General features: G+C 28.6%; 4 protein-coding genes across 6 annotated transcripts in view; 3 read left to right on the forward strand and 1 right to left on the reverse strand.

Annotated features, from left to right (window-relative positions):
* Nucleotides 1–436: 436 nt before the first annotated feature.
* LOC111682280 (tyrosine aminotransferase) lies at nt 437–12,251 on the forward strand. 2 transcript variants are annotated; one of them, XM_046945568.1, is made up of 3 exons: nt 437–618; nt 10,939–11,450; nt 11,512–12,251. In XM_046945568.1, the coding sequence occupies exons 2-3, from the start codon at nt 10,983–10,985 to the stop codon at nt 12,142–12,144; spliced, it is 1,101 nt and encodes a 366-aa protein (XP_046801524.1). In that variant the 5' UTR covers nt 437–618; nt 10,939–10,982; the 3' UTR covers nt 12,145–12,251. The 2 variants fall into 2 exon arrangements, with proteins under 2 accessions (XP_046801524.1, XP_023299956.2); XM_023444188.2 differs by lacking the exon at nt 437–618 and adding an exon at nt 5,837–6,395 and having other exon boundaries at nt 11,512–12,250.
* A 1,077-nt stretch (nt 12,252–13,328) lies between these two features.
* On the forward strand, nt 13,329–15,098 carry LOC111682284 (NADH dehydrogenase (ubiquinone) complex I, assembly factor 6 homolog). The gene is made up of 6 exons (XM_023444194.2): nt 13,329–13,543; nt 13,629–13,740; nt 13,795–13,914; nt 13,975–14,370; nt 14,772–14,875; nt 14,959–15,098. Exons 1-6 carry the CDS (start codon nt 13,398–13,400, stop codon nt 15,038–15,040), a joined length of 960 nt encoding a protein of 319 aa, XP_023299962.2. The 5' UTR covers nt 13,329–13,397; the 3' UTR covers nt 15,041–15,098.
* On the reverse strand, nt 14,996–17,191 carry LOC111682270. Its single transcript, XM_023444178.2, has 6 exons — nt 16,929–17,191; nt 16,524–16,865; nt 16,135–16,417; nt 15,756–16,021; nt 15,197–15,697; nt 14,996–15,136 (listed from the first exon to the last, which is right to left on the reverse strand). The coding sequence occupies exons 1-6, from the start codon at nt 17,096–17,098 to the stop codon at nt 15,037–15,039; spliced, it is 1,662 nt and encodes a 553-aa protein (XP_023299946.2). The 5' UTR covers nt 17,099–17,191; the 3' UTR covers nt 14,996–15,036.
* A 1,579-nt stretch (nt 17,192–18,770) lies between these two features.
* LOC111682282 (ras-related protein Ral-a) overlaps nt 18,771–24,234 on the forward strand; it is a 36,257-nt gene continuing 30,793 nt past the window's right edge. Inside the window, exon 1 of one of the 2 annotated variants that reach the window (XM_023444192.2) lies at nt 18,771–19,330. The gene's annotated coding sequence lies outside the window, so the exon portion shown is untranslated. The remainder of the gene's footprint in view (nt 19,331–24,234) is intronic. The other variant, XM_023444190.2, reaches the window with a different exon arrangement.

The following is a 24,234-nucleotide window of genomic DNA, read 5'->3' on the forward strand; positions in this document are numbered from 1 at the left end:
ATTATTATAAAACTAAAACTAAAAAAACTTATTTGTTTATGTTTAGTTTTCGATCTACTACTGATTTAATTTTAATTTTTACTAAATAAGTTGTTGTTGTTGTTGTTTTATTATTTAACATAGAAAAAGGAGGCTCGTTCGTTTGAATATTGGTTGTACTTGAGTTACATTTATGTTGTTGCTGTTGTTGTTTTTTATGCAAAATTTGTTATTTCTTTAAGTTGAAGGTTTATTTCAGAAAACAAGACAACAAATATTTACATATCTTTGCTATAATTAAAAATATTTTTGTTTTTATTTTCATAAATCAGGTGAGTTTTATTTTTTGTTATTTTGCTTTAAAACTATTTACTATGACGTTATATATTATTTATTTAGTGTTTTGAAAACATTCTAATCAATTTAATACATTTTGTTTTCTTATTTTATTTATTTGCATTTATTAGCCACAACAATCCTGTTTTACGAATTATAGATCTAGATTTGAAATTTCATATTCAATTGCGTCTTGTTTTGCTGCACATTTCAGAATGCCTGTTAACGTGATTCAGCAAATGTTTTTGGTGTGTGTGTAAATCGTAGCTGAAAGTAGTGACTGCAACAGGTGTTAAAATAAAGGTAAATATCATAAACAAAATAATAATAATAACAAAATTTCCTAATCATTATAAACAATTTTAATTATTATTTAAAACTCTATTTATAAATGTTTTTTGTTTTTTTTTCTATAAACCTAAAATTAAATAATATTCTACGAAAATGTAGGCCGAGTTTGCAGTTAAATTTAAGGAAATAGGGTGCAATTTGCGTCAGCTATGAAAGAAATTTTAATGTTTATATAATAAAACTAGTTTGCTAGAGAAATCATGTACGAAGGGAGTGATTCTCACACGAGCTCAGTTAAAATAATCGTCTAATTAGTCTGTTATTTTTTTTTACTTGAATATTCAGTTGAACAACTTAAAATTTGTAATTTTTAAGTTTTTTTTTAATTCCTATTTTATTCTAGTCTATAGTATATTCTTTAGTCTAGTCTATAGTGTAGTCTATAGTTTAGTCTATATTGTATTCTATAGTCTAGTGTATAGTGTAGGATACAGTTTAGTCTGTAGTCTATTCCAATCTATAGTGTAGACTATAGTCTAGTCTATAGCCTAGTCTATAGTATAGTATATAGTCTAGTCTAGCCTTTAGTCTAGTGTATAGTCTAGTCTTTAGTCCAGTCTTTAGTCTAGCCTTTAGTCTAGTGTATAGTCTAGTGTATAGTCTAGTCTATAGTCTAGTCTATAGTCTAGTCTAGTCTATAGTCTAGTCTATAGTCTAGTCTATAGTCTAGTCTATAGTCTAGTCTATAGTCTAGTCTATAGTCTAGTCTAGTCTATAGTCTAGTCTATAGTCTAGTGTATAGTCTAGTCTATAGTCTAGTCTATAGTCTAGTCTATAGTCTAGTCTATAGTCTAGTCTATAGTCAAGTCTATAGTCTAGTCTAAAGTCTAGTCTATAGTCTATTCTAAAGTCTAGTCTATAGTCTAGTCTATAGTCTAGTCTATAGTCTAGTCTATAGTCTAGTCTATAGTCTAGTCTATAGTCTAGTCTATAGTTTAGTCTATATTGTATTGTATTCTATAGTCTAGTGTATAGTGTAGGATACAGTTTAGTCTGTAGTCTATTCCAATCTATAGTGTAGACTATAGTCTAGTCTATAGCCTAGTCTATAGTATAGTATATAGTCTAGTCTAGCCTTTAGTCTAGTGTATAGTCTAGTCTTTAGTCCAGTCTTTAGTCTAGCCTTTAGTCTAGTGTATAGTCTAGTCTATAGTCTAGTCTAGTCTATAGTCTAGTCTATAGTCTAGTCTATAGTCTAGTCTATAGTCTAGTCTATAGTCTAGTCTATAGTCTAGTCTATAGTCTAGTCTATAGTCTATTCTATAGTCTAGTGTATAGTCTAGTCTATAGTCTAGTCTATAGTCTAGTCTATAGTCTAGTCTATAGTCTAGTCTATAGTCAAGTCTATAGTCTAGTCTAAAGTCTAGTCTATAGTCTAGTCTAAAGTCTAGTCTATAGTCTAGTCTATAGTCTAGTCTATAGTCTAGTCTATAGTCTAGCCTATAGTCTAGTCTATAGTCTAGTCTATAGTCCAGTCTATAGTCTAGTCTATAGTCTAGTCTATAGTCCAGTCTATAGTCTAGTCTATAGTCTAGTCTATAGTATAGTCTAGTCTAGTCTATAGTCTAGTCTATAGTCTAGTCTATAGTCCAGTCTATAGTCTAGTCTATAGTCTAGTCTATAGTCTAGTCTATAGTCTAGTCTATAGTCTAGTCTATAGTCTAGTCTATAGTCTAGTCTATAGTCTAGTCTATAGTCTAGTCTATAGTCTAGTCTATAGTCTAGTCTATAGTCTAGTCTATAGTCTAGTCTATAGTCTAGTCTATAGTCTAGTCTATAGTCCAGTCTATAGTCTAGTCTATAGTCTAGTCTATAGTCCAGTCTATAGTCTAGTCTATAGTCTAGTCTATAGTCTAGTCTATAGTCTAGTCTATAGTCTAGTCTATAGTCTAGTCTATAGTCTAGTCTATAGTCTAGTCTATAGTCTAGTCTATAGTCTAGTCTATAGTCTAGTCTATAGTCTAGTCTATAGTCTAGTCTATAGTCTAGTCTATAGTCTAGTCTATAGTGTAGTCCATAGTCTAGTCCATAGTCTAGTCTATAGTCTAGTCTATACTCTAGTCTATAGTCTAGTCTATAGTCTAGCCCATAGTATAGTCTATAGTCTAGTCTATAGTCTAGTCTATAGTCTAGTCTATAGTCTAGTCTATAGTCTAGTCTATAGTCTAGTCTATAGTCTAGTCTATAGTCTAGTCTAGTCTATAGTCTAGTCTATAGTCTAGTCTATAGTCTAGTCTATAGTCTAGTCTATAGTCTAGTCTATAGTCTAGTCTATAGTCTAGTCTATAGTCTAGTCTATAGTCTAGTCTATAGTCTAGTCTAGTCTATAGTCTAGTCTAGTCTATAGTCTAGTCTAGTCTATAGTCTAGTCTATAGTCTAGTCTAGTCTATAGTCTAGTCTATAGTCTAGTCTATAGTCTAGTCTATAGTCTAGTCTATAGACTAGTCTATAGTCTAGTCTATAGTCTAGTCTATAGACTAGTCTATAGTCTAGTCTATAGTCTAGTCTATAGTCTAGTCTATAGTCTAGTCTATAGTCTAGTCTATAGTCTAGTCTATAGTCTAGTCTATAGTCTAGTCTGTAGTCTAGTCTATAGTATAGTCTATAGTCTAGTCTATAGTCTAGTCTATAGTCTAGTCTATAGTCTAGTCTATAGTCTAGTCTATAGTCTAGTCTATAGTCTAGTCTATAGTCTAGTCTATAGTCTAGTCTATAGTCTAGTCTATAGTCAAGTCTAAAGTTTAGTCTATAGTCTAGTCTATAGTCTAGTCTATAGTCTAGCCTATAGTCTAGCCTATAGTCTAGTCTATAGTCTAGCCTATAGTCTAGTCTATAGTCTAGCCTATAGTCTAGTCTATAGTCTAGTCTATAGTCCAGTCTATAGTCTAGTCTATAGTCTAGTCTATAGTCTAGTCTATAGTCCAGTCTATAGTCTAGTCTATAGTCTAGTCTAGTCTATAGTCTAGTCTATAGTCTAGTCTATAGTCTAGTCTATAGTCTAGTCTATAGTCTAGTCTATAGTCTAGTCTATAGTCTAGTCTATAGTCCAGTCTATAGTCTAGTCTATAGTCTAGTCTATAGTCTAGTCTATAGTCTAGTCTATAGTCTAGTCTATAGTCCAGTCTATAGTCTAGTCTATAGTCTAGCCTATAGTCTAGTCTATAGTCTAGTCTATAGTCTAGTCTATAGTCTAGTCTATAGTCTAGTCCATAGTCTAGTCCATAGTCTAGTCTATAGTCTAGTCCATAGTCTAGTCCATAGTCTAGTCCATAGTCTAGTCCATAGTCTATAGTCTAGTCTATAGTCTAGTCTATAGTCTAGTCCATAGTATAGTCTATAGTCTAGTCTATAGTCTAGTCTATAGTCTAGGCTATAGTCTAGTCTATAGTCTAGTCTATAGTCTAGTCTATAGTCTAGTCTATAGTCTAGTCTATAGTCTAGTCTATAGTCTAGTCTATAGTCTAGTCTATAGTCTAGTCTATTGTCTAGTCTATAGTCTAGTCTATAGTCTAGTCTATAGTCTAGTCTATAGTCTAATCTATAGTCGAATCTATAGTCTAATCTATAGTATAGTCTATAGTCTAGTCTATAGACTAGTCTATAGTCTAGTCTATAGTCTATATAGACTACACTAGAATATAGACTAAACTATAAACTAGACTATAGACTAGTCTATACTAGTGGTACACCTGTCTCTGGGTTGAGCGATAATGACTCATGTCGTTCCGGAGCGAAGATCCAAATGTCCTGGGAACACATAATTAATGGGAGCGCCTACTAACTGAGCCTTCATATACTTTGATCTAGAACTTTGATTCAGTTTTGTTCGATTTAAAAGCCTTAGTCCACAATTGAGCCTTTACACATACAAATAGTCTTTTTTCATTTTAGTTCTAGATCAGTACAATACATTTCAAGCGGCCCTGTTTTTACTATAAAAATCCTGTTTTTCCTTAATTATTCAAAAAAGCAATTAGAAAAATTTTGTTATTTAACTATTATAGTATTAAAAAAATAATTTTATTTAAATAAAATACAAAATTATGTAAATGTAATGAAACGTGTGCGACAACAACAACAACAAAAACAATAACAACAGTCTGCCAGACAAATAGTAACAAATAGTAGTGACACACTCAGTAAAAGATCGGACAGCAAAAACTTACAAGTTTTTCTTTAGATCGGCTGCTATTGCGTACTAAATCGTTAGAATGTTTTGCTAAGAATTTTAATAGTAGTGGTGATGTTCAGTGGTGGTAGTGTTGTTATAGATTTTAATAAATTGTTTATTTTGTTTTTAATAAATTAAATCAAAGAAATTTTAAATGAAAACATACTTGTTGTTATAAATATTATTTTTATTGAATATTTAAATTATTGAACCGAGTTTAACAAAAATATACAAAGTTAAGATTTAATTGTAAATAAAAATACAGGAGATTAGATACATTTAATAACGTTCAACCGATTGTTTATTTCTTTTAAAGCAGATCACCATTTCTAAGAATTGTTTCTTAAATCGTTTCAGAATTTCGGAATGTCATTACGATTTCCATTCTCTGCAATATTAGGTTCATGATTGTTTAGAGAATGTTATTTATAATATTGAAATTTCTCCGAAATCGTTCCAAATATTGGATCAGAACTTTGGTTTTTAGGTTTAAGAGGTATCCATCATGAACTAAACCCGTTGATCTTCCGAATCAGAAGATGACTCTGTGAGATTTCACCAATGTTAAAGCGACTTTTCTGTCTGACCTCGAATTGTTTTGATGTCTACTACAAAGTTGGCAAAATTGTAAAAGTTATGATAATATTTCTATTGCTACTGACACTCAGTAGGCAGTCAGCAACTGTTACGATTTTTAACTCAGACTTATTACAAAAACAAACGTAATAAGGGACGATAACGTTATTAACGCTGCCGATCGTTGTGTCATATGTTTGCCGTAGTTACTAACGTTTGTAGTTGTTTAAGCCACCAATCGATCGATCTAGCGCGATCGTCGTCGTCGTTGTTTGTCACACACAACAAGTTCTAATAAAATCAAGAAAAAAAAGCGATATAAGCAGCAGCCATTCAATACAAAAGATCAGTTAAGATTCAACACAGAATTCAAAAACTGTTGGTTAAAAAAAAAAAAAAAAAACAAATTAAAAATAATTTTTATTTAAGATTTTTTTTTTAATTTTTTAAAAAAGGAGTGATAAAATAATTGAAACATAGTGATTTTTTTTGTTAAAACAAACGGATTTTATTCTTTACAAGTTTCCTTTCAGCTCCAATGCTCGTTTGGAACGATAATCAAGATACAAATTTTAAATTCATTTGAATGCTTATATCTAAGTGAACTGTATATAGAACAGAGTGTGTGTTAAAGTTTTTAAATTAAAAAGAACTATTTTTTTCGAATTCTTAACAAAAAAGTGAAATTTTTTGTGTCCCCCACCCCTTCTCTTTATAAGCGACATAAATAAAATTTTCAACTTAAAGAACATTTTTCTAAACATAAATCTTGTGTGATAATGCTTACAACTGGTTTGGAAAACTCTATTATAACATCGTCTTCTACTTCGTCAACGAATTCGGCCGCTCTTAAAGGACGTACATCATGGAATATCAAATCTTCGACATTGGCTAAGAATACCCTTAATCGTATTCGTTTTGTGGTCGAATCTTTAAAAATTAAACCAAATCCTAACAAGCCTATGATTCCATTGTCTATTGGTGAGTAAATATTTTCATATATTTCTGTATATTTAAGGCGATTTTTGTTAGGAATATAGCAAAGATATAGCAATGGTTATATCACAATTTTAAAGTCAGCTGGTTGAGGTTTTCATGAGGTTCTAATGTTTTAAATAGGAGCAAAGATTAGTTTCATTAAAGTGATCATCTAAGTTTGAATTAGATGATGAAAAGGTGCGCATGATAGGCCCCTTTTTATGGGTGATTATATCAGACGGGAAAGTGGCGATAGCTGTGGAAACATGTATACAATCAGACATTGATCTAAACAATGTTCAATAAAAAAGTTTTATTCATTCTTAATTATGTCGAATTGTGTTAAATTCTGTAATCTTACTTGTGTGGGATAATAGGCCCCTTATACATCACCCATACAAGGGATGGAATTATATACTATATAGCAATTCAGAAGTGTTCTTTTATTAGTCTTTGGAAGTTATATTGCTCAGGTAGTTTTCCGACAGTCGTTCTGAAATTTTTACTTTATTTCTGTTCTCTATTTCTTCTACTCTGTCTTCTAATTTGTAATGCACTTAGAAGACACTTATTGTCCATGTTTACATTAAACTAATTCGCTTCTTCCCTATTTCTTCTACTCTGTCTTACAATATACTTTTTATCTTTTTGCACTTACAAATGAACCTTCTGGACACAAATGGAGTTTAAGCACTAACAATGGAGTACAATACTATAATCAATGGAAATTTATAACAATATTTCGAAACGATCTATTCATCACATATCGGATTAACTTTATTGAAGTACTAACTTCCGGACCCAAATACGTTACAATGGAACCTTAGAAGACACACTTTTTGTCCATTTTTACTTTCAACTAATTCGCTTTTTCCTTTTCTCTATTTATTCTACTTTGTTTTACAGCATAATTTTAACCTTACATGCAAAAATGAACCTTCTAGATCCAAAATGGAGTTTAAGCACTATCAATGCAATACAAGCAATATAAGCAATTGAAATTTATGACAGATATCGGATTATCTTTATTGAAGTACTTGACAAATTTTTAAACAATTTTGTTATTTTCAAACCAGAAAATTTTAAAAAAAATTTAAAACTATTTTTTCTGCAGATTTCAATTGGCTCATAACACCGAATTTTAAAAAAAAAAAACATATTTTTGAAAAACTATTTTTAAAAAAATAAAACTACTCTACGGTTCGAAAAACTTTCAAAATTATATTATTTAAATCCAGGAAGAGTTTTGACTAGAAATTTCTTGAATATATTAATATTTTAAAAATGTTTAAATAAAGAAAAAAAAACTCGTAAATAGTTTTGCACACGCATGCTATAAAACCCCCAAAAAGAAGAGCAACAAAACCGGCTATTACCAGCTATTTCAAAAACAAAAATATTGAATATTCAAAATTGCTCCCATAAAAAATTATTTGCATTAAAACTGGATTTCAAAAAATACAAAATATAAAAACAAACAACAAAATGCCGCTACAAAATCTAGAAATTATAACAAAAAAAGATTGTATAATTTAGAATATTAAATGAAAATTTTATTACCACTAAATAGATAAAAAACTATATATTAAAAATGATAACAAAAATTGGTTAAAAAAACATAACAGGGCGCGTGGCCGGCCTATTTCAAGAAGCAGGTTGGAAGAATAATAAATGATTTTTGTTTTTATCTTAATTTATAAAAATAAGAATTAATTCGAACTAAAATTAGTTTCTTATAGAAATTGTTTGTTTGACAACACTTTATAAGCGTCACTGGTCAAACTGGATTAAAATATATATATATATATAAAAAAACATTCCTGTTCAACTAAAACTGAAACAAATTAAAGCAAAAGTTTCAGTTAAATAAGCACAAAGTTATAAAAATTTAAATTTATGTAAATATTACTCGTTTTTTTTAATGAATAAAAAACGTTAAAATTAAAAATTAAAGAAAAAAACAAAAAACATTTTGCAAAATATAAAAAAAAGAAGAAATTTTTGTTATTGACATTTGCTAAATTAAAATTTTTCCATTCTCCACAACATTAGCGCCATTTTTTGCTGTTGTTGTATTTCAAAAATAGAAAGCTGCACAGTACAACACACCTTCTTATTTCAACCAATCAAATTAATGTTACTCTCTTTGAATTGTATTTGTTGTTGGTTATTAAATTCGCCGCGGAAGTTTATTAAAAACAAAATTCTTTTCATAATGTTTATGTCGAAAACTTGTGACCAAAAATATATAAATATTGTTTTAAAAATTTGTATTTTAAATTTATTTAGTGCATTTTAACATGTTGTTTTTGTTGAAAATAAAAACCTGCTTTGTTATTTTGTAATTTGCATAAAATGTGGTATCACCTGATTTAGTTGTTGTTATTTGGTTTTCTTATACTTTATTTTTAATAAAGCCGGTGTTTTTTTTTTTGTATGCTTTTTTCTTTTTATTTCTAGTTGCCTTCGCTTTTATATTATTCACACTTATTTTTTGAAATTTTACAAAACAGCAAATCAACCAACTGCGCAAAAAAACTTCTAGCACTAGTTTTGTTTACAATTTATGCTAGTTAAGTTACATTTTCGATTACGCTTTAAATATTTTATCACTCTCATCTCTAATATCATTTACAGCCAAAAAAGGGGGTGTGTTTATTATGTTTTACACGATAAGTGTTGTCAATATGATTTGTTAGGTATTTTGCTAATTTTTATGCTTCTATAATTAATTTGATTGGAAATTTTATACGCCTGCTATCCAATGTCCAAACATATGTATACTACTAATTAATACTATAATTTGTATAACTTGTTTTTGTCAATTGCTTATCTATAGATTAATTCTAAATTTTGTCTCAAGTTATTTAATACCACTATTACTCATCTCAATATGTTTGTTGTTGTGTGTGTGTGACTGATCATCCTTAACGTAAAATAACCGTTAGTTATGAAATATATATTTGCTGTGTTATAATAATTATTACTTTGTTTATCTATGGATCAATTGACGTGTAGTCACCAATTGGCACTGGGCTATATAATCTGTTTATTAATCATCAATAGATGTTTAAAAGTGTTAAGCCATCCTTAACGCAAGCTTATAATTTTATAGACTTGAAGATTTTTTTATAAAACTAGGGCAGTCTTAAAATTTTTTTAAAACTTAAAATCATATAGCTTTTAGCCGAATTAAAAATGTTTGTTCATTTTGTGAACGGGAGCAAAATTAAATTTTATCCCTCACATGATTCTATTAGGTTATTTGAATAGAGAACATCAAGCTACTGGGTCTGATGTGCGCTCCTTAACTTGGAAAATACTGGTAGAAAAAAAAACTTATTTAATGCTATGTACCGCAAGGCTCCGTTCTTTCTCCTAACCTATTTTTATCTTCATAAATGACCTTATATGTCAAACTTCCAACTCTATGACAGCCGATGACAGCAATATCTGCCGTAATAGATTGGGGCAATGAGGCGCAATATGAATGAATCGCTTAATCCGTGTGGCTGGGTTGACAATCCTTGGTTGTTGTTCGTTGAACTCCGAGTCGTTCCAGTGCGAGGAACCGTGACTTGCGTGGGAACGAAGACTTGCGTCAATTTTAACGCCCACAGGACTCAATGTTGTTTTTTAATACATAAACGTATGACAGATAATGTTAGTCCATCTAGCACAATGCATGGAACTAGGAAACTGAGTGCTTGTCTAAGAAACAAATATAAGGGATAACTCGGGTTATATAGTATTATCGTCCGATGTTTCTGAGAAATGTTATATCTGTAATATGTATGAGAGATATTTTTGAGAGATGTTGTATCTGAAATATCTCGCTCCATTCTACTCTTTCAGAACTAGTTGAAGATGTCACGGAGTTCATGAAAGATCAACTCATAATAGTGGCAAAAAGATGGTTTTACCCTTTAGTGTTGGATCCGTATCCGTCTTGGGTCTGTTATATAGAAATGACGTGTGCATTAATTATGTTATTATCGTGTGGTTTTGTCTAGGAAATTAGTTTGGTTAATACAGTTCGCGCTAGGTTAACGATCTTTGAATTGTTTTGTTTAGGAGCGAAGATCCAATTGTAGTGGAAACCTAACCCATTTGGAAATAAAAATGACTAAGAGAAAGACTTAACTATATCGGAAAAAGAAGATTGAAGACGAAGAAAATGAACAATGCGACAAGTTAAAAAATATTTTTAAAACTGGTCTAATGTTTGGCTTGAGATCAATTTCCTTTTGCATACATTGTACAAATTAATTTTCACGTTTGATTAATGTCTATCCAAGCATATTATGCAGTTGAGATCACATTGGAAAAATAATTATACATATTTAAGATGGACAGATTGATTTGATTGACAGAACGGGAACATTTCAAAAACGCATTTTTGTTTAGCAGATTGATTACATAAATAAGTACAACTTAAATATAGAATGTGAAATATATATAAATGTTATACATATCAGTTAGTAACAATTAAGAAAACTATTTGGAAGAATGAAAATCATTAATTTTCTTTGATATCATTTTTCAGGTGATCCCACAACCTTTGGTAACCTACGTGCATCCGATGAAACCATGAAGGCTCTATTGGCATCCATAGAAAGTGGCAAATATAATGGTTATGCTCATACCCAGGGTCATGAGTCAGCCCGTAAAGCCATTGCTAAATATAGTGCCCATCAAAGTTCCGAAGAAATTCATCCCGATAATGTGATCTTAACCAGTGGTTGCTCAGCTGCTTTGGAATATTGTATACTGGCTTTAGCAGAAACTGGTCAAAATATTTTGATACCCAGACCGGGATTTTGTTTATATCAAACCTTAACCGAAGGTTTGGGTATTGAGGTGCGTTACTATGATCTCTTGCCCGAAAAACAATGGCAAGCTGACTTAAAACAATTGGAATCGTTGATCGATGAAAACACCGCAGCCTTGTTAATCAACAATCCCAGTAATCCCTGTGGTAGTGTATTTAGCAAGGAACACTTGGAAGATTTATTGGCCATATGTGAGAAATACTATTTGCCCATCATAGCCGATGAGGTGAGTTATTTTAGATTATAAGATAAACAAATAGATTTCTAATATTTTTGTTAAATTTCAGATCTACGAACACTTTGTTTTCCCCGGATCCAAACATATTGCCGTCAGCAGTTTGTCCAAGAATGTCCCAGTTCTCTCCTGTGGTGGTTTAACTAAAAGATTTTTAGTTCCCGGCTGGCGTACCGGTTGGATTATCATCCATGATCGTGAGGATCGCATGGCAGAGGGTATTAGAGGCCTTAAAAACATGTGTGGTCGTATATTAGGTTCGAATACCTTAATTCAAGGTGCCATACCGGATATCTTGGAAAAGACTCCCCAAAGTTATTTCGATGGTGTCATTGATATTCTAAGTGAAAATGCCAAATTAGCCTTTAATATGCTAAAACAGGTGCGTGGCTTAAATCCTGTCATGCCCAATGGTGCCATGTACATGATGGTTGGCATTAATATTGAACAATTTCCCGAATTCAAAGATGACACACATTTCGTACAGGAGCTGGTGAATGAACAAAGTGTTTTCTGTTTGCCTGGTAGTTGTTTTGAATTTCCCAATTATATGCGCATTGTCCTGACTGTGCCAAGGGAAATGATTGAAGAGGCTTGTTCACGTATGGCTGAGTTTTGTGAGGCTCACTATAAGGTGGACAATTCAATAATTGAAAATAATTTATTAGATGATATTCAGTACTGAGGATTTAATAGTGCTGAATGTTTTTTAATAAATTTAAATATATATATTTTTTACTGTTTTTTACCAATTGCATTTATATTTTATAGTCATTTTTAGTTTGTAGTGTTTATTTAAATAAAAAAATATTATACAAATGTTGTACGATAAAGAAATGTGTGTTTTTTTTTTAAGTGAAAGAAAGTTCTTTTCAGAATTTCTATTTGCGAGTTATAAAAAAAAACTTGGAATAAAAATAGCTATGATATGATATGAATAAACAGTGTTTCACTTTCACTTGAGTGACCAGGCTACCACCGGTAAAGGAATAACTTGTTTGTTGATTCTCTTCAACTTTCATAGGAAAGTTGCTTTTTTGCCAGGTTATCATCAAACGTCTAAATGTCTTCAGATTAAAGTTTGATTTGCACAGAGTTCTAGAGTCAATGAATTTTACTCTCATTCTTAAGTTGATCGGAGTTTAATCAAGTGAATAAGAGTCACCTTTATGTCAGATCGTGATATAATGGTGACTCAATCAGTCCGTATAGGTGCAGATACTATGTCGGTCCATATTCCTATTTCTGCCAGATGTCATAAGTGTTTAATTAACAAACATTTACTTATACAATCTGAAATTTTGTTGGTTTGGCATTTAAACCAAGTTTTCTACTCTATTATAATAGTTCGCTAAGAGTTGTTGCCATTAGAACATTAACTGTTTTAAAACATTCCATATTAATTTCAATTCGTTTAATTGTTTTCAAAAAAGTATAAATTAGTTAAAACTTCACTTCAATTACGTTCTTTTGGATCCCACGTTGGTTTAAAGCAAATCCTTCAAGTCGACCTACATATATCTTCATCTCGCAAGCTGAAAACCTTTAAAGTTTAAACAGCTAAATAAAAACTGCGTATATATTCTTTATCAATAAAATATAACTCAATTTTGAGGTGATACGCTTAAAAATAATCACGATGACGCAAAAGTTGTTCCCCGAATCAGACCAGCATTACAACTCAATTTCTTTAAACTAAACTTCTTTAATAAACGTCAAAAAGAATTAATTAAATTTTTCCTTTTTAACGGTAAATTTAAATGTGTTTAATAATCAGAACACCTAAACCAACTCAACACATCTCATTGTAAGCATCAGCTGTATTAATCCCTATAAGAACATATGTTTGTGTGAATGTGCAATTCAAACAGCTGTTCGCTATTATCAAATGTAAACAAATCGTGTAGATTAACAAATTTTCTTGCAAATTTACCTAAAATGAAGCGTTTTTATAATAATTTAAATACAATTTGTTTAAGAAATTCAGCAGCTATTAAATATCAACAACAAAGGCAGCAACATGATAAACAAACCACACAAAATAATCAATTATTCGGAGTTAAATACTGTATGAATTTAGTGGAGTAAGTGGATGCTAAAACAAGTACAAAAAATGCCGGTGTATTATGTAAATATAAGATTTTTATTAATTGTTAATCTATATTAAAGGAAAAATGATTATGAAAATTACTTGTGTACCCTGCTATTGCCTAAGGAACAGAGAAGACATGCATTTGCTTTGAGGGCGTTTAATGTCGAAGTGGCCAAGTGTTCCACTAATGTATGTAGAAAGGGAGTAAGAGTTATGTTTTTAATGAAAGTTTTATTTTTATAGGTCTCTGAACCTGCCATAGCTAAAATGCGCCTAAAATTTTGGTATGATTCCATAGAGAAATGTTACGACAAAGAGAAATCCTATGTAGCCGACCAGCCCGTCCTGAGAGAAATGAAACATGTATGTTTTTTGCTTTAAAATTATTTCATTATAATTATTTTGTTTCCTTCCTTTTTATAGACCATAGATTCCTTTAAATTAAATAAACTATATTTAAAACGTTTAGTTAATGCGCGTGATCGTTCCCCCAACGAGCCCTTTATTACTTTAAAAGACTTGGAAACTTATGCCGAACAGACTTATTCTTCATTGCTATATTTATTAATCGAATTGACTGGTGTTAAGGATTTAAATGTTGATCATGTTGCCTCACATTTGGGTAAAGCTCAGGGTATTGTGACTCTTTTAAGATCCATACCGTACACAAAACGTAGTCAGGCTTTAAGTATACCCCAAGAGATACTTATTAAGCATGGCGTTAGTCAGGAGCGCGTGTTGAGAGCTAATCCTCAGGATAAAGGTGTGGAGGAGTGCATATTTGAGGTGGCTACGGCGGCGCATCAACATTTGGAACATGTAAGTTATATTAGAGAAGATTTTGTAACATTTGTAAGAAATAGATAGACAGATAGATAGATAGATAGATAGATAGATAGATAGATAGATAGATAGATAGATAGATAGATAGATAGATAGATAGATAGATAGATAGATAGATAGATAGATAGATAGATAGATAGATAGATAGATAGATAGATAGATAGATAGATAGATAGATAGATAGATAGATAGATAGATAGATAGATAGATAGATAGATAGGTAGATAGATAGATAGATAGATAGATAGATAGATAGATAGATAGATAGATAGATAGATAGATAGATAGATAGATAGACAGATTTTGATAGATATGTGCATGTGTGTGTGAATAATTCTCTTATTAACGATTGAAATACTAATTAAACCCTATTCTAGGCGCGCGATCTATCCTCTAATCTTCCAAAAGTTGTTCGCAAAATATTTTTACCCGCTGTCGCCGTAGAACGTTATCTCGAACGCTTAAGATTAGCCAATTTCAAGTGAGTATAATATTTTTTATAATAAATTTTATTAAAATAGAAAATTGAACTTCTTATCACTTCGATACAAAACGCATTTCTAGTCTAGTCCATCAGTCGTGCTTACAAAGAGACTCCATGTTACCTTTGGCCCTATACATGCGTAATTTGAGAGGTAAATTTTAAATAGAATCTAAAATTTCAACAGGTACAAAGCGATAATTTTTGGATAGATCACGACAAGCTTCAGCCGTTAGAAAACTTAAAATATTGAAAGCTGCTCTATAAAAAAAAGAGATTTAATAAAATAAAATTTGTTAAGTTTAAAACTCCTTCACTTACTGCTTATTATTATGTGCTTTAGAATCCTTGTTCATTGAATTGAAATCCTTATTTAAAACTTGTTCATAATTTAAATTTCTTGGTATTTTGCTGGTGTTACGCATATAATTCGATTTGGATAAGTAATCCCAAAATAATTTCTCAAATATTGTAGTTTGATTGTTTGTGCAGTCCTTGTTTAAGTCATTTTCATCTATTACCTTCTCCTTTTCCATGGAAGGAAATTTAACTTTTAAATCTATATGCAAAAGAACATGCTCCACATAACTATTCTCTAACCACTTAGGATCATCTATAGACTCCACTTCGGTTAAAAGTGATTGAGCTATTTGTGTGGATTTATCTAGAATGCGATGTATCTCCAAAACACACGGTATACGTTTGAAATGTAAAGGCTTATTGAATGACTTCACTTGCACCACACATAGTTTAGAATGATGAGGTTTAAGGGTAAATATATTAGGTTCAAAGGTAAAACTAAAGTATTCGCTAATAGTGTAGCTGTGGCGATATAATTTAAAATTAGTTTTGAGTATGAAATGTAAATTTTCATTCTTACGTTTGCCATTTAAATTGCATACACTTTTGATTGTAATTGTGTACCGCGATCATTTGGGTTTTTTCTTCATTTATTTCTGTAGAAAATTCCAACTTATTGGGGTACAAAACATACAGGTAATCAGCACATTCATAATCTGAATTGGGTGCTTGGGTTTCTTCAATTTCTTCCTGCATGTAACCTTTACATGTTATGGGGATTTTAAAATGATTTCCTGCACCACCTTTGGCAGCTAATTTAGCGCCACAGTTTAAAAACAAATTAAGCTAAAACAGGAAAGAATTTTAGTCCCTCATAAAAGAAAGCTGGACACCAGAATATAAATCAAAAAAAGGATCTGAACTTTTTTTTATTTATTTTCGCAAAATTTCCAACTTACATTATTTTCATAATCACTCGGCCTGTATTCCACAATCAATGGCCAAACACTTTGTCTGGGTACTTCCATATTGGGATTAATTAAACGGAGGCCACGATTTTTGCCACTAAATAGAAAATGTAAATTTTGCATTGTTATATTACGTATCCATAAGGGTTGAGCCAGGCTGCGATGTTCCTTAATATCAACTGGAATCATTTTGGTGGTTAGAACACTTTTCACAGGATCAAATGTGGTAATGGTTACATGGAAATGTAGCAAAATGATGCGCAAATCGGAAATTCTTGACGAAAAAATATTAAAGAACATATTTTATAAATTTATTTTATTTCTCATATATCGAATCCTGCCAATATTTGCAATTCAATCCAATAATTAAAAAACCTTACCTCAATTCAAAAGTCAAAACATGATCTCCCAAAATATAATAATAAGCCACAACCGACATGGCCACCAAATCTCCTGGTTTCATTACATACATGTCCTGACTGATATGTATCAAACGCCGGTGAGGACAGTGATATAAATGGCGAAATTGATTGAAACCCACCCGGGTCTCTCTGGGTACACATTGACAATTCTTTATGCGTTTTAAACACATAGTAAAGTCGAAATTACACATATTGCGTAACCACAAAATAATCTTCATGGGTGTGCTATTTAGTTGGCGTGTAGGCAATTCCAAATGATGTTCTATAAAGGAATTATCAGTTAAAAGTTTGCGATTTAAACTGATAGTAAGGAAAGTTGTTTAAAATAAAGGGACTTTATTAGAATTTAAAATATTTGTTTACTTCTCTAAATCCAAACTTTCCCAATAGTAGATTTTTAATAGCGGTGGCTTGGCTATTGTTATATTTTCAATTTGAAATTGTGGTGGTGGTTTTTTAGCATCCTCTGGTTTTTCAACGGTTTCTTGGGGAGGAGGTGTGGTAGGAGATACAGGATGTGAATAGTTTTCCATAATATTAAGAACTTTTACAATATTTTTTATATTTTAAATAAATTTTAAATGGATTAGATAATTGTTTTTGTTAAAGAAATTGTTTTAAATTGTTTAAATGGTTTAAATGTTTTAAACACATCATTCACAATGATCGATAATAAGTGGATTTTCTCAAAAAATTTTTAATAAAAAGGTAATTTTCTCGAAAATTTTCTAATATAAAGGAAATTTTCTCGAAAATTTTCTAATAAAAAGGGAATTTTCTCGAAAATTTTCTAATAAAAAGAAAATTTTCTAATAAAAATAGAATTTTCTCGAAATTTTCTATAAAAATAGAATTTTCTCGAAAATTTTCTATAAAAAGAGAATTTTTTTCGAAAATTTTCTATAAAAACAGAATTTTTTCGAAAATTTTCTATAAAAAAATTTTTTTTCGAAAATTTTTTATAAAAAAAGAATTTTTTCGAAAATTTTCTATAAAAAGAGAATTTTTTCGAAAATTTTCTATAAAAAGAGAATTTTTCGAAAATTTTCTATAAAAAGAGAATTTTCTCAAAAATTTTGCATAAAAAGAGAATTTTCTCGAAAATTCTCTCGAAAATGTTCTTTAAAAATAAAATTTTCTCAAAAATGTTCTTTAAAAACAGTATTCTTTAAAATTTTCATTAAAAACAGTATTCTTGAAAATTTTCTATAAAAAGACATTTTTCTCAAAATTTTTCTATAAAAAAAATCTCTAAAATTTTCTATACAAAAACAAATTTTTATAAAAATAATCTTTTTCTTTTTTTACTTGAATCATTCTCTGTTTACTTCCGCTTTATTGTGAATGATTTAAAACCAGTTGCACCTCCACTTTCTTTACATACCTCGCTGTATACCATAAATATTCTTGTTTTAAAAGCGAGTACGCAAATTTCGTCGAAAGTAATTCGAATTTAATTCCATTGTAATAAATGTATGAATGCTATGGAAATTTTAGACTCTTTTTCGTTAAAAATGTGTTTATTTTTCTGAATTTAACGTTCACTAAATATGCTAATAGGGTTCTATAGTTGAAACGAAAAGGCGACTTTACGACTTTTTCATTTAGTTAAAAGTCGTCTTTTCGACTTCTCGATTTTTTGCATTTTATGAAAAGTCGATTTTTCTACTTTTTTCATTTAATTAAAAGTCGACTTTTAAACATTTCGACTATAAGTATTTTATAAATACTTTCATTTTTTTCGACTTTTTCGAATTTTTCCGTCTTTTTTCGACTTTTCGACTTTTTACGACTTTCTTCGACTTTCTACGACTTTATTCGACTTTTTTCACAGACCCTGGTCGAGTTATCGACTTTTTTGGAACAAAATAGTCGACTTCGACTTTTTTCGACAAAAAGTCGATTGTTCGATTATTCGAAAGACGATTTATAGAACCCTACTAATAGGGAGTTAGTTGGAACCCCGGCATCAAGTAAAAATTATATACAAAATTCCACTTTTTTATCTCTCGGATTCTGTTTTTATATAAAATCATTGGAAACTTGTAAAAATCTTTGGAAACTTGTAAATTAAGCGCATTTGATACTTAGCCGGCTTCAGTCGATTTTAAACAACGCCGCCGATATTTTTAGTGTCAGCGGCAGCCGCCGTTAATATTTGTCGGCGCAGGGCTCTCAGCGATTGAGTCATGCAACAAACAACATTTTTTTGCATTTATAAAAAGAGTATCCAAATAAGACGGTCGTGTGTGAGCGAACGAAGTGAAGAAAAAAAACGCAACAAACATAATTGTTGTGAATAAATTAACATATTATTTTCTACACACACTGAAAAAAAACGTAAAAGTAGCAAAACTTTTAATTAAAGCTGCTACAATAGTAAAAAAATTAAAACAAATATTAGGTTTTATACAAATAAAAGTGTGGTTAATTAAACTTTTTTTATACTGGTAAAAAATCGAAGAGAAAACGCGCAAATCTCGGCAAGAAAACGAAAAGTGCAAAAAAAAGTAATTTGTGTGTGAAAAATATTAAAGAAAAAACGAAAAAAAGTGACAAAAAAAGTTAAGAAGCATTTAATAAAAAATAAAAAAGGAGAAAAATATAAACCATAAGGAAAGTTTAAAAAAATTGCAAAGAAAAAGTGTTAAAAAACATAAGAGAAGAAAACATATTGCAATTTTTCTAAAGGTTTTCAAGCACCACAAAAGTTCTTAAAGGATTAAGCAGATTTATTTTGTCTTCTGTAATTCCAATACAATAAGGTAAATATTAAATTCAGAAATCAATTTTAAACTTTTTATGTAAATTAAAGAAAAAAGTTTATTTAGAATTCTTTTAATATTCGTTTTAATAAATAAATTTGCATAGTTTTCACTTTCTCGATATGTTTTGTTGGTTTTGACTAGCTGAATGGCTGGCTGGTTGTCTGGCTGTTGGTATCAAGCATTGATGTCTGTGACCAGACAACGCCTCTTGTGGAATTTATACAATGTTGTTATGTTTTATTTTCTTTTAAATTTGTCTGTTGGCTCTCCTCCATCTATTTTCATATTATGTATTTTTGTTTCAATTACCACTCCCTAGTTCGTTTCATATTGTTTTTATTTAATTTCTATTATTTTATCATAATTAAGTAAAAGTTTTTTTCCCATCATGTTTAAGTTTATTTTCTAATCAATTTTATCCTCAAACATTTTACAGCAACAGTCAGTCTCGTCACATACTAACATCGCCTTTGACGTTTTTTTCCTTTAATTTCTGTTTATGACGTTTCTTTTTGCCTACACCCCCTTTTTTGTATAGTTGATATTGTTGTTTTTTTATCATAGACACATTTGCCTCCCCTCTCCCCCTTGCGTAAAATATCATCATTATCATGCTGGCTGCCGCCGTTGTCGTCACTACATTTGTTCTCTTTTTATTATTTTCTTCTTACTTCCTTCCGCTGGCACTTGTGTTGTTGTTTTTTGTCTGTTTTCTTTTGAAAAAATTGTAATTGCAAATACTTTGAGCATGTTTGTTACTATAACTAACTGTAAAATAGTGAGTGATGTTTGCGATATTTTGAAAGGGTTGCCAAGGTTTATAAGAAATTTGCGTGGTGTGGAGGTGCAAAAAAAGCACTTTTTTAAGCAAATCAAGAAATCTATGATTAAGTTTTCTTAAAATACTGAAAATTTATAAAAAAAATATCAACAACTTTTTAGGTTTAACAGGAAATTTTTAAAAATATTTCTATACCTATAAAGTCAGTAATTGATAATTTGAAAGACAACAAATTATAGACAAGACTCTTAAAATAAATAGAGAAATATAGAAAAAAAAAATTTAATCAAAAATTGGTCTATAAAAAGAGAATTTATGGAAAATGTTGTTTTAAAAAGAGAAATGATCAAATATTTTAATAAAAAAAGGAATTTATCGGATTTTTTTTTAGAAAGAGTGTTTATCGAAATTATGCGCAAAAATTATCGAAAATGTTCTATAAAGTTAGAATTTATAGAAAATATTTTAAAAAGAGTGGATTAATTAAAATTTTCTCTGAATTTTTAAATAGAAAGATAATTTATCGAAAATTTTCTATAAAAAACAAAATTTATGGAAATTTACCAAAAATGAGAAATTCTAAAAACAGAAAATTTATCGAAAATTTTCTAAAAAAAAATAAAATTTATAGAAAATTTTCTAAAAAAAGAAAGTTTTTCGAAAATTATCTGAAAAAAAGAAAATTTATCAAAAATTTTCTATAAAAAGAAAATTTATCAAAAAAATTTTATAAAAAAAATGAATTTATCTAAAATTTTCTTTAAAAAATGAATTTATCGAAAATTTTCTATAAAAAAATTAATTTATCGAAAATTTTCTATAAAAAAATTAATTTATCGAAAATTTTCTATAAAAAATTAATTTATCGATAATTTTCTATAAAAATAAAATTTATTTTATTTAAAAAGAAAATTTATCGAACATTTTCAATAAAAAGAAAATTTATCGAACATATTCAATAAAAAGAAAATTTATCGAAAGTTTTCTAAAAAAAGGTAATTTATCAAAAAAATTCGTAAAAAAAAATTGAATTTATCAAAAATTTTTATAAAAAAATATAAAATATTTTTTATAAAAAAAATTATCGAAATTTTTCTATAAAAAATAGAATTTATTGAAAATTTTCTATAAAAAAGTGAGTTTATTGAAAATTTTCTATAAAATGAAAATTTATCCAAATTTTTTTTTATAAAAAAAGAGAATTTATCGAAAATTTTCTATAAAAAGAGAATTTGCAAAAATTTCTATAAAAAAGATTTTATTGAAAAATTTCTATAAAAAAGATTTTATCGAAAAATTTCTATAAAAACGATTTTATCGAAAATTTTTTTAAAAATTTTCTGTAAAAGCACAGTTTATCGAAAATTTAAAAAAATAGAATTTATCAAAATATTTCTATTAAGAAAAGTTTCTATAAAAAAGAGAATTTATCGACAAAATTTTTTATATAAATAGAGTATCGAAAAAATTCTTTTAAAAAAGAGAATTTGTTGAATATTTTTCTATAAAAAGATAGCTTTTTAGAAGTTTACTGTAAAATAAGAATTTATCGAGAATTTTCTATAAAAAGATAACTTTTTGGAAGTTTTCTATAAAATGAGAATTTATCGAAATATTTCTATTAAAAAAGAAAATTTATTGACGATTTTTCTATAAAAAGAGAACATTTTGAAAGTTTTCTATAAAATGAGAATTTTTTGAAAATTTCTAATAAAAAGAGAACTTTCTGGAAGTTTTCTATAAAATGAGAATTTATCGAAAAATTTCTTTAAAATGAGAAATTATCGAAAATTTTCTATAAAAGGGAGAATATATCGATTTCTTTTTATATTAGGAGAATATATCGAAATATTTTTATTAAAAAAGAGAATTTATTGAAGATTTTTCCATAAAAAGATAACTTTTTGGAATTTTTCTACAAAATTAGAATTTATCGAAAATTTTCTATAAAAAGAGATTATTTTGCAAGTTTTATATAAAATAAAAATTTTCTATAAAAAGGAGAATTTAACGAACATTTTTTATATAAAGATAATTTATCGAAATATTTCTGTTAAAAAAAGAGAATTTATGGAAGATTTTCTATAAAAAAAGAAGTGTTCTATAAAATGAGAATTTATTAAAAATTTTCTAAAATGGGATTTAATCAAAAATTTTCTATAAAAAAATGTATCCAAAATTATCTATAGAAAAGCGAATTTGTCGAAAATTTTCTATAAAAAGGGAATGTATTGAACATTTTTTACAAAAACTTTACTATACACAAAGGATTTTGTCGAATATTTTCTTAAAAACTAGAATTTATCGAAAATATGCCATAAAAATAGAATTTATCAAAACTTTTCTATAAAAAGAGCATTTATTAAAAAGTTTTTTTAAAAAGAGAGTTTATCGAAATTAATCGAAAATGTTCTATAAAAAGAGAAATTATCGAAAATTTAAATAGTTTAGTAAAAATTTATATTTCTACACAAACATTTTCTATAAACATAAATTTTTTCATTAAAAATAAAATTTAAAAAAAACTAAGTATAAAAAGTAAATTTATCGAATACTTTTATCGAATGTTTGTCATACACTATGATTTTTAATAAAAACAAAATTTACCGAAATTTTTTTTAAAATTATCGATGTTTTCTATAAAAAGAATATTTATCGAAAATTTTCAATAAAAATAGTTGTTATCGTAAATTTTCTATGAAAAGAGTATTGTTACCGAAGATGAATTTTCAAATCTTTTAAAATTAGGACTAAAAGCTGCGTTTATTGTAATTAATCTCTTATTCTAGTAAATAAATGTAATCCATTATTCTAAACATAAGTATTTACAAAATACAAAGTAATTGTCAAAAAATAATAAAATTAATCTGACATTATGTAGCAAATAATATAAAGGATTTTGTTTACAGATTTATTACAATTAAATACTAATTCGTTGTGGTTTTTCCCTTAAGAAATGAAAATTGCTATTCAAGCAACCCTGTTTACGTCATGTCTGCTATTCTAGAAATAACAACAATGCAACATATTTACTTCCGTTATATCATATTCTTTCAAACAATACTAAGCAAAATCTACTCTTCCCCCACTTCCTTTAGTAAAAAATGACCAAATGGGTGAGGTGAGTGATTTGATGTTGGGGGCATATATTAGTTTTTGTTTATGTTGTTTGTAAGTATGTTTTTTAGGGTGTTGTTTTGTTCCTTTTTTTGCTTTGAGTAACATTTCATGTCAATAAGTATGATTGAGTGTGGGTATTGTTATTTTTTAACATGACTCTCTTTCTCCCTTACGAAAAGAAAAAAACTGCGTGTAAGCGATATTATTTAATAAATTATTATAATTATTTTGTTTGAATGATTAATTTTACTTTAATTTTTTGAAAAGATCGAAAACAATAGTCACTTTATATTTTGTTCGTATTGTTTGAACTTGTTGTATTTTTTTAGAACTTTGTTATTATTATAACGTGTATTCATGATTCTAAAGGTTGTCATGTTTTTTAACAAAAAAAAAAAAAAAAAAAAAAAAAAATCCAATTGAACTTGACCCGTATTTTTTTCAACAGCTTGTTCGAACATCATCTATGTGGAATGTTTTGTTAGAATTTTTTTTTGTTAAATAGTCTATTGTTTTAGATTTCAATAGAATTTGTATAAAGAATACAAGTTAGAATGTTAGTATTAAGAATTTTACTCAAAGGGATAGTAAATTGAATAGAATTTTCTAATAATTTTGTACATTGGAATATATCTTATGACTTAGAATCAAAAACATAATAGAATTTTAAGAGAAAGCAGTTGATAGTTTGGGCTAATTTGTAATGGATAATAGGAATAAAGTCTAATTTATGAAGATCAGTTTTACATTTGTTTTAAATAAGTTTCAGATTAGTTTTAATTTAGTTCTAGTTCAGTTCTAGATCAGTTCTATTTGAGTTCATCTGTACTGTTCCAGTTCAGTTCTAGTTCAGTTCTAGTTCAGTTCTAATTCAGCTCTAGTTCAGTTCTATTTCAGTTCTAGTAAAGTTCTAGTTCAGTTCTAGTTCAGTTCTAGTTCAGTTCTAGTTCAGTTCTAGTTCAGTTCTAGTTCAGTTCTAGTTCAGTTCTAGTTCAGTTCT

This window comes from Lucilia cuprina, chromosome 3 (assembly GCF_022045245.1).
Source record: "Lucilia cuprina isolate Lc7/37 chromosome 3, ASM2204524v1, whole genome shotgun sequence".
NCBI classification, from domain to species: Eukaryota; Metazoa; Arthropoda; class Insecta; order Diptera; family Calliphoridae; genus Lucilia; species Lucilia cuprina.

Bases quoted from the DNA above. Each gene is read 5' to 3' on its own strand.
- LOC111682280 (XM_023444188.2), top strand. From the start codon at position 6,194: ATGCTTACAACTGGTTTGGAAAACTCTATTATAACATCGTCTTCTACT. The intron at 6,396-10,938 runs GTGAGTAAATAT...ATCATTTTTCAG, and splicing joins TATGATTCCATTGTCTATTG to GTGATCCCACAACCTTTGGT. The intron at 11,451-11,511 runs GTGAGTTATTTT...GTTAAATTTCAG, and splicing joins TGCCCATCATAGCCGATGAG to ATCTACGAACACTTTGTTTT.
- LOC111682284 (XM_023444194.2), top strand. From the start codon at position 13,398: ATGAAGCGTTTTTATAATAATTTAAATACAATTTGTTTAAGAAATTCA. The intron at 13,915-13,974 runs GTATGTTTTTTG...TCCTTTTTATAG, and splicing joins TCCTGAGAGAAATGAAACAT to ACCATAGATTCCTTTAAATT. The intron at 14,876-14,958 runs GTGAGTATAATA...ACGCATTTCTAG, and splicing joins TTAAGATTAGCCAATTTCAA to TCTAGTCCATCAGTCGTGCT.
- LOC111682270 (XM_023444178.2), bottom strand. From the start codon at position 17,098: ATGGAAAACTATTCACATCCTGTATCTCCTACCACACCTCCTCCCCAA. The intron at 16,418-16,523 runs GTAAGGTTTTTT...TTTTTCGTCAAG, and splicing joins GTTTTGACTTTTGAATTGAG to AATTTCCGATTTGCGCATCA. The intron at 15,698-15,755 runs GTAAGAATGAAA...ATATCGCCACAG, and splicing joins ATGCAATTTAAATGGCAAAC to CTACACTATTAGCGAATACT.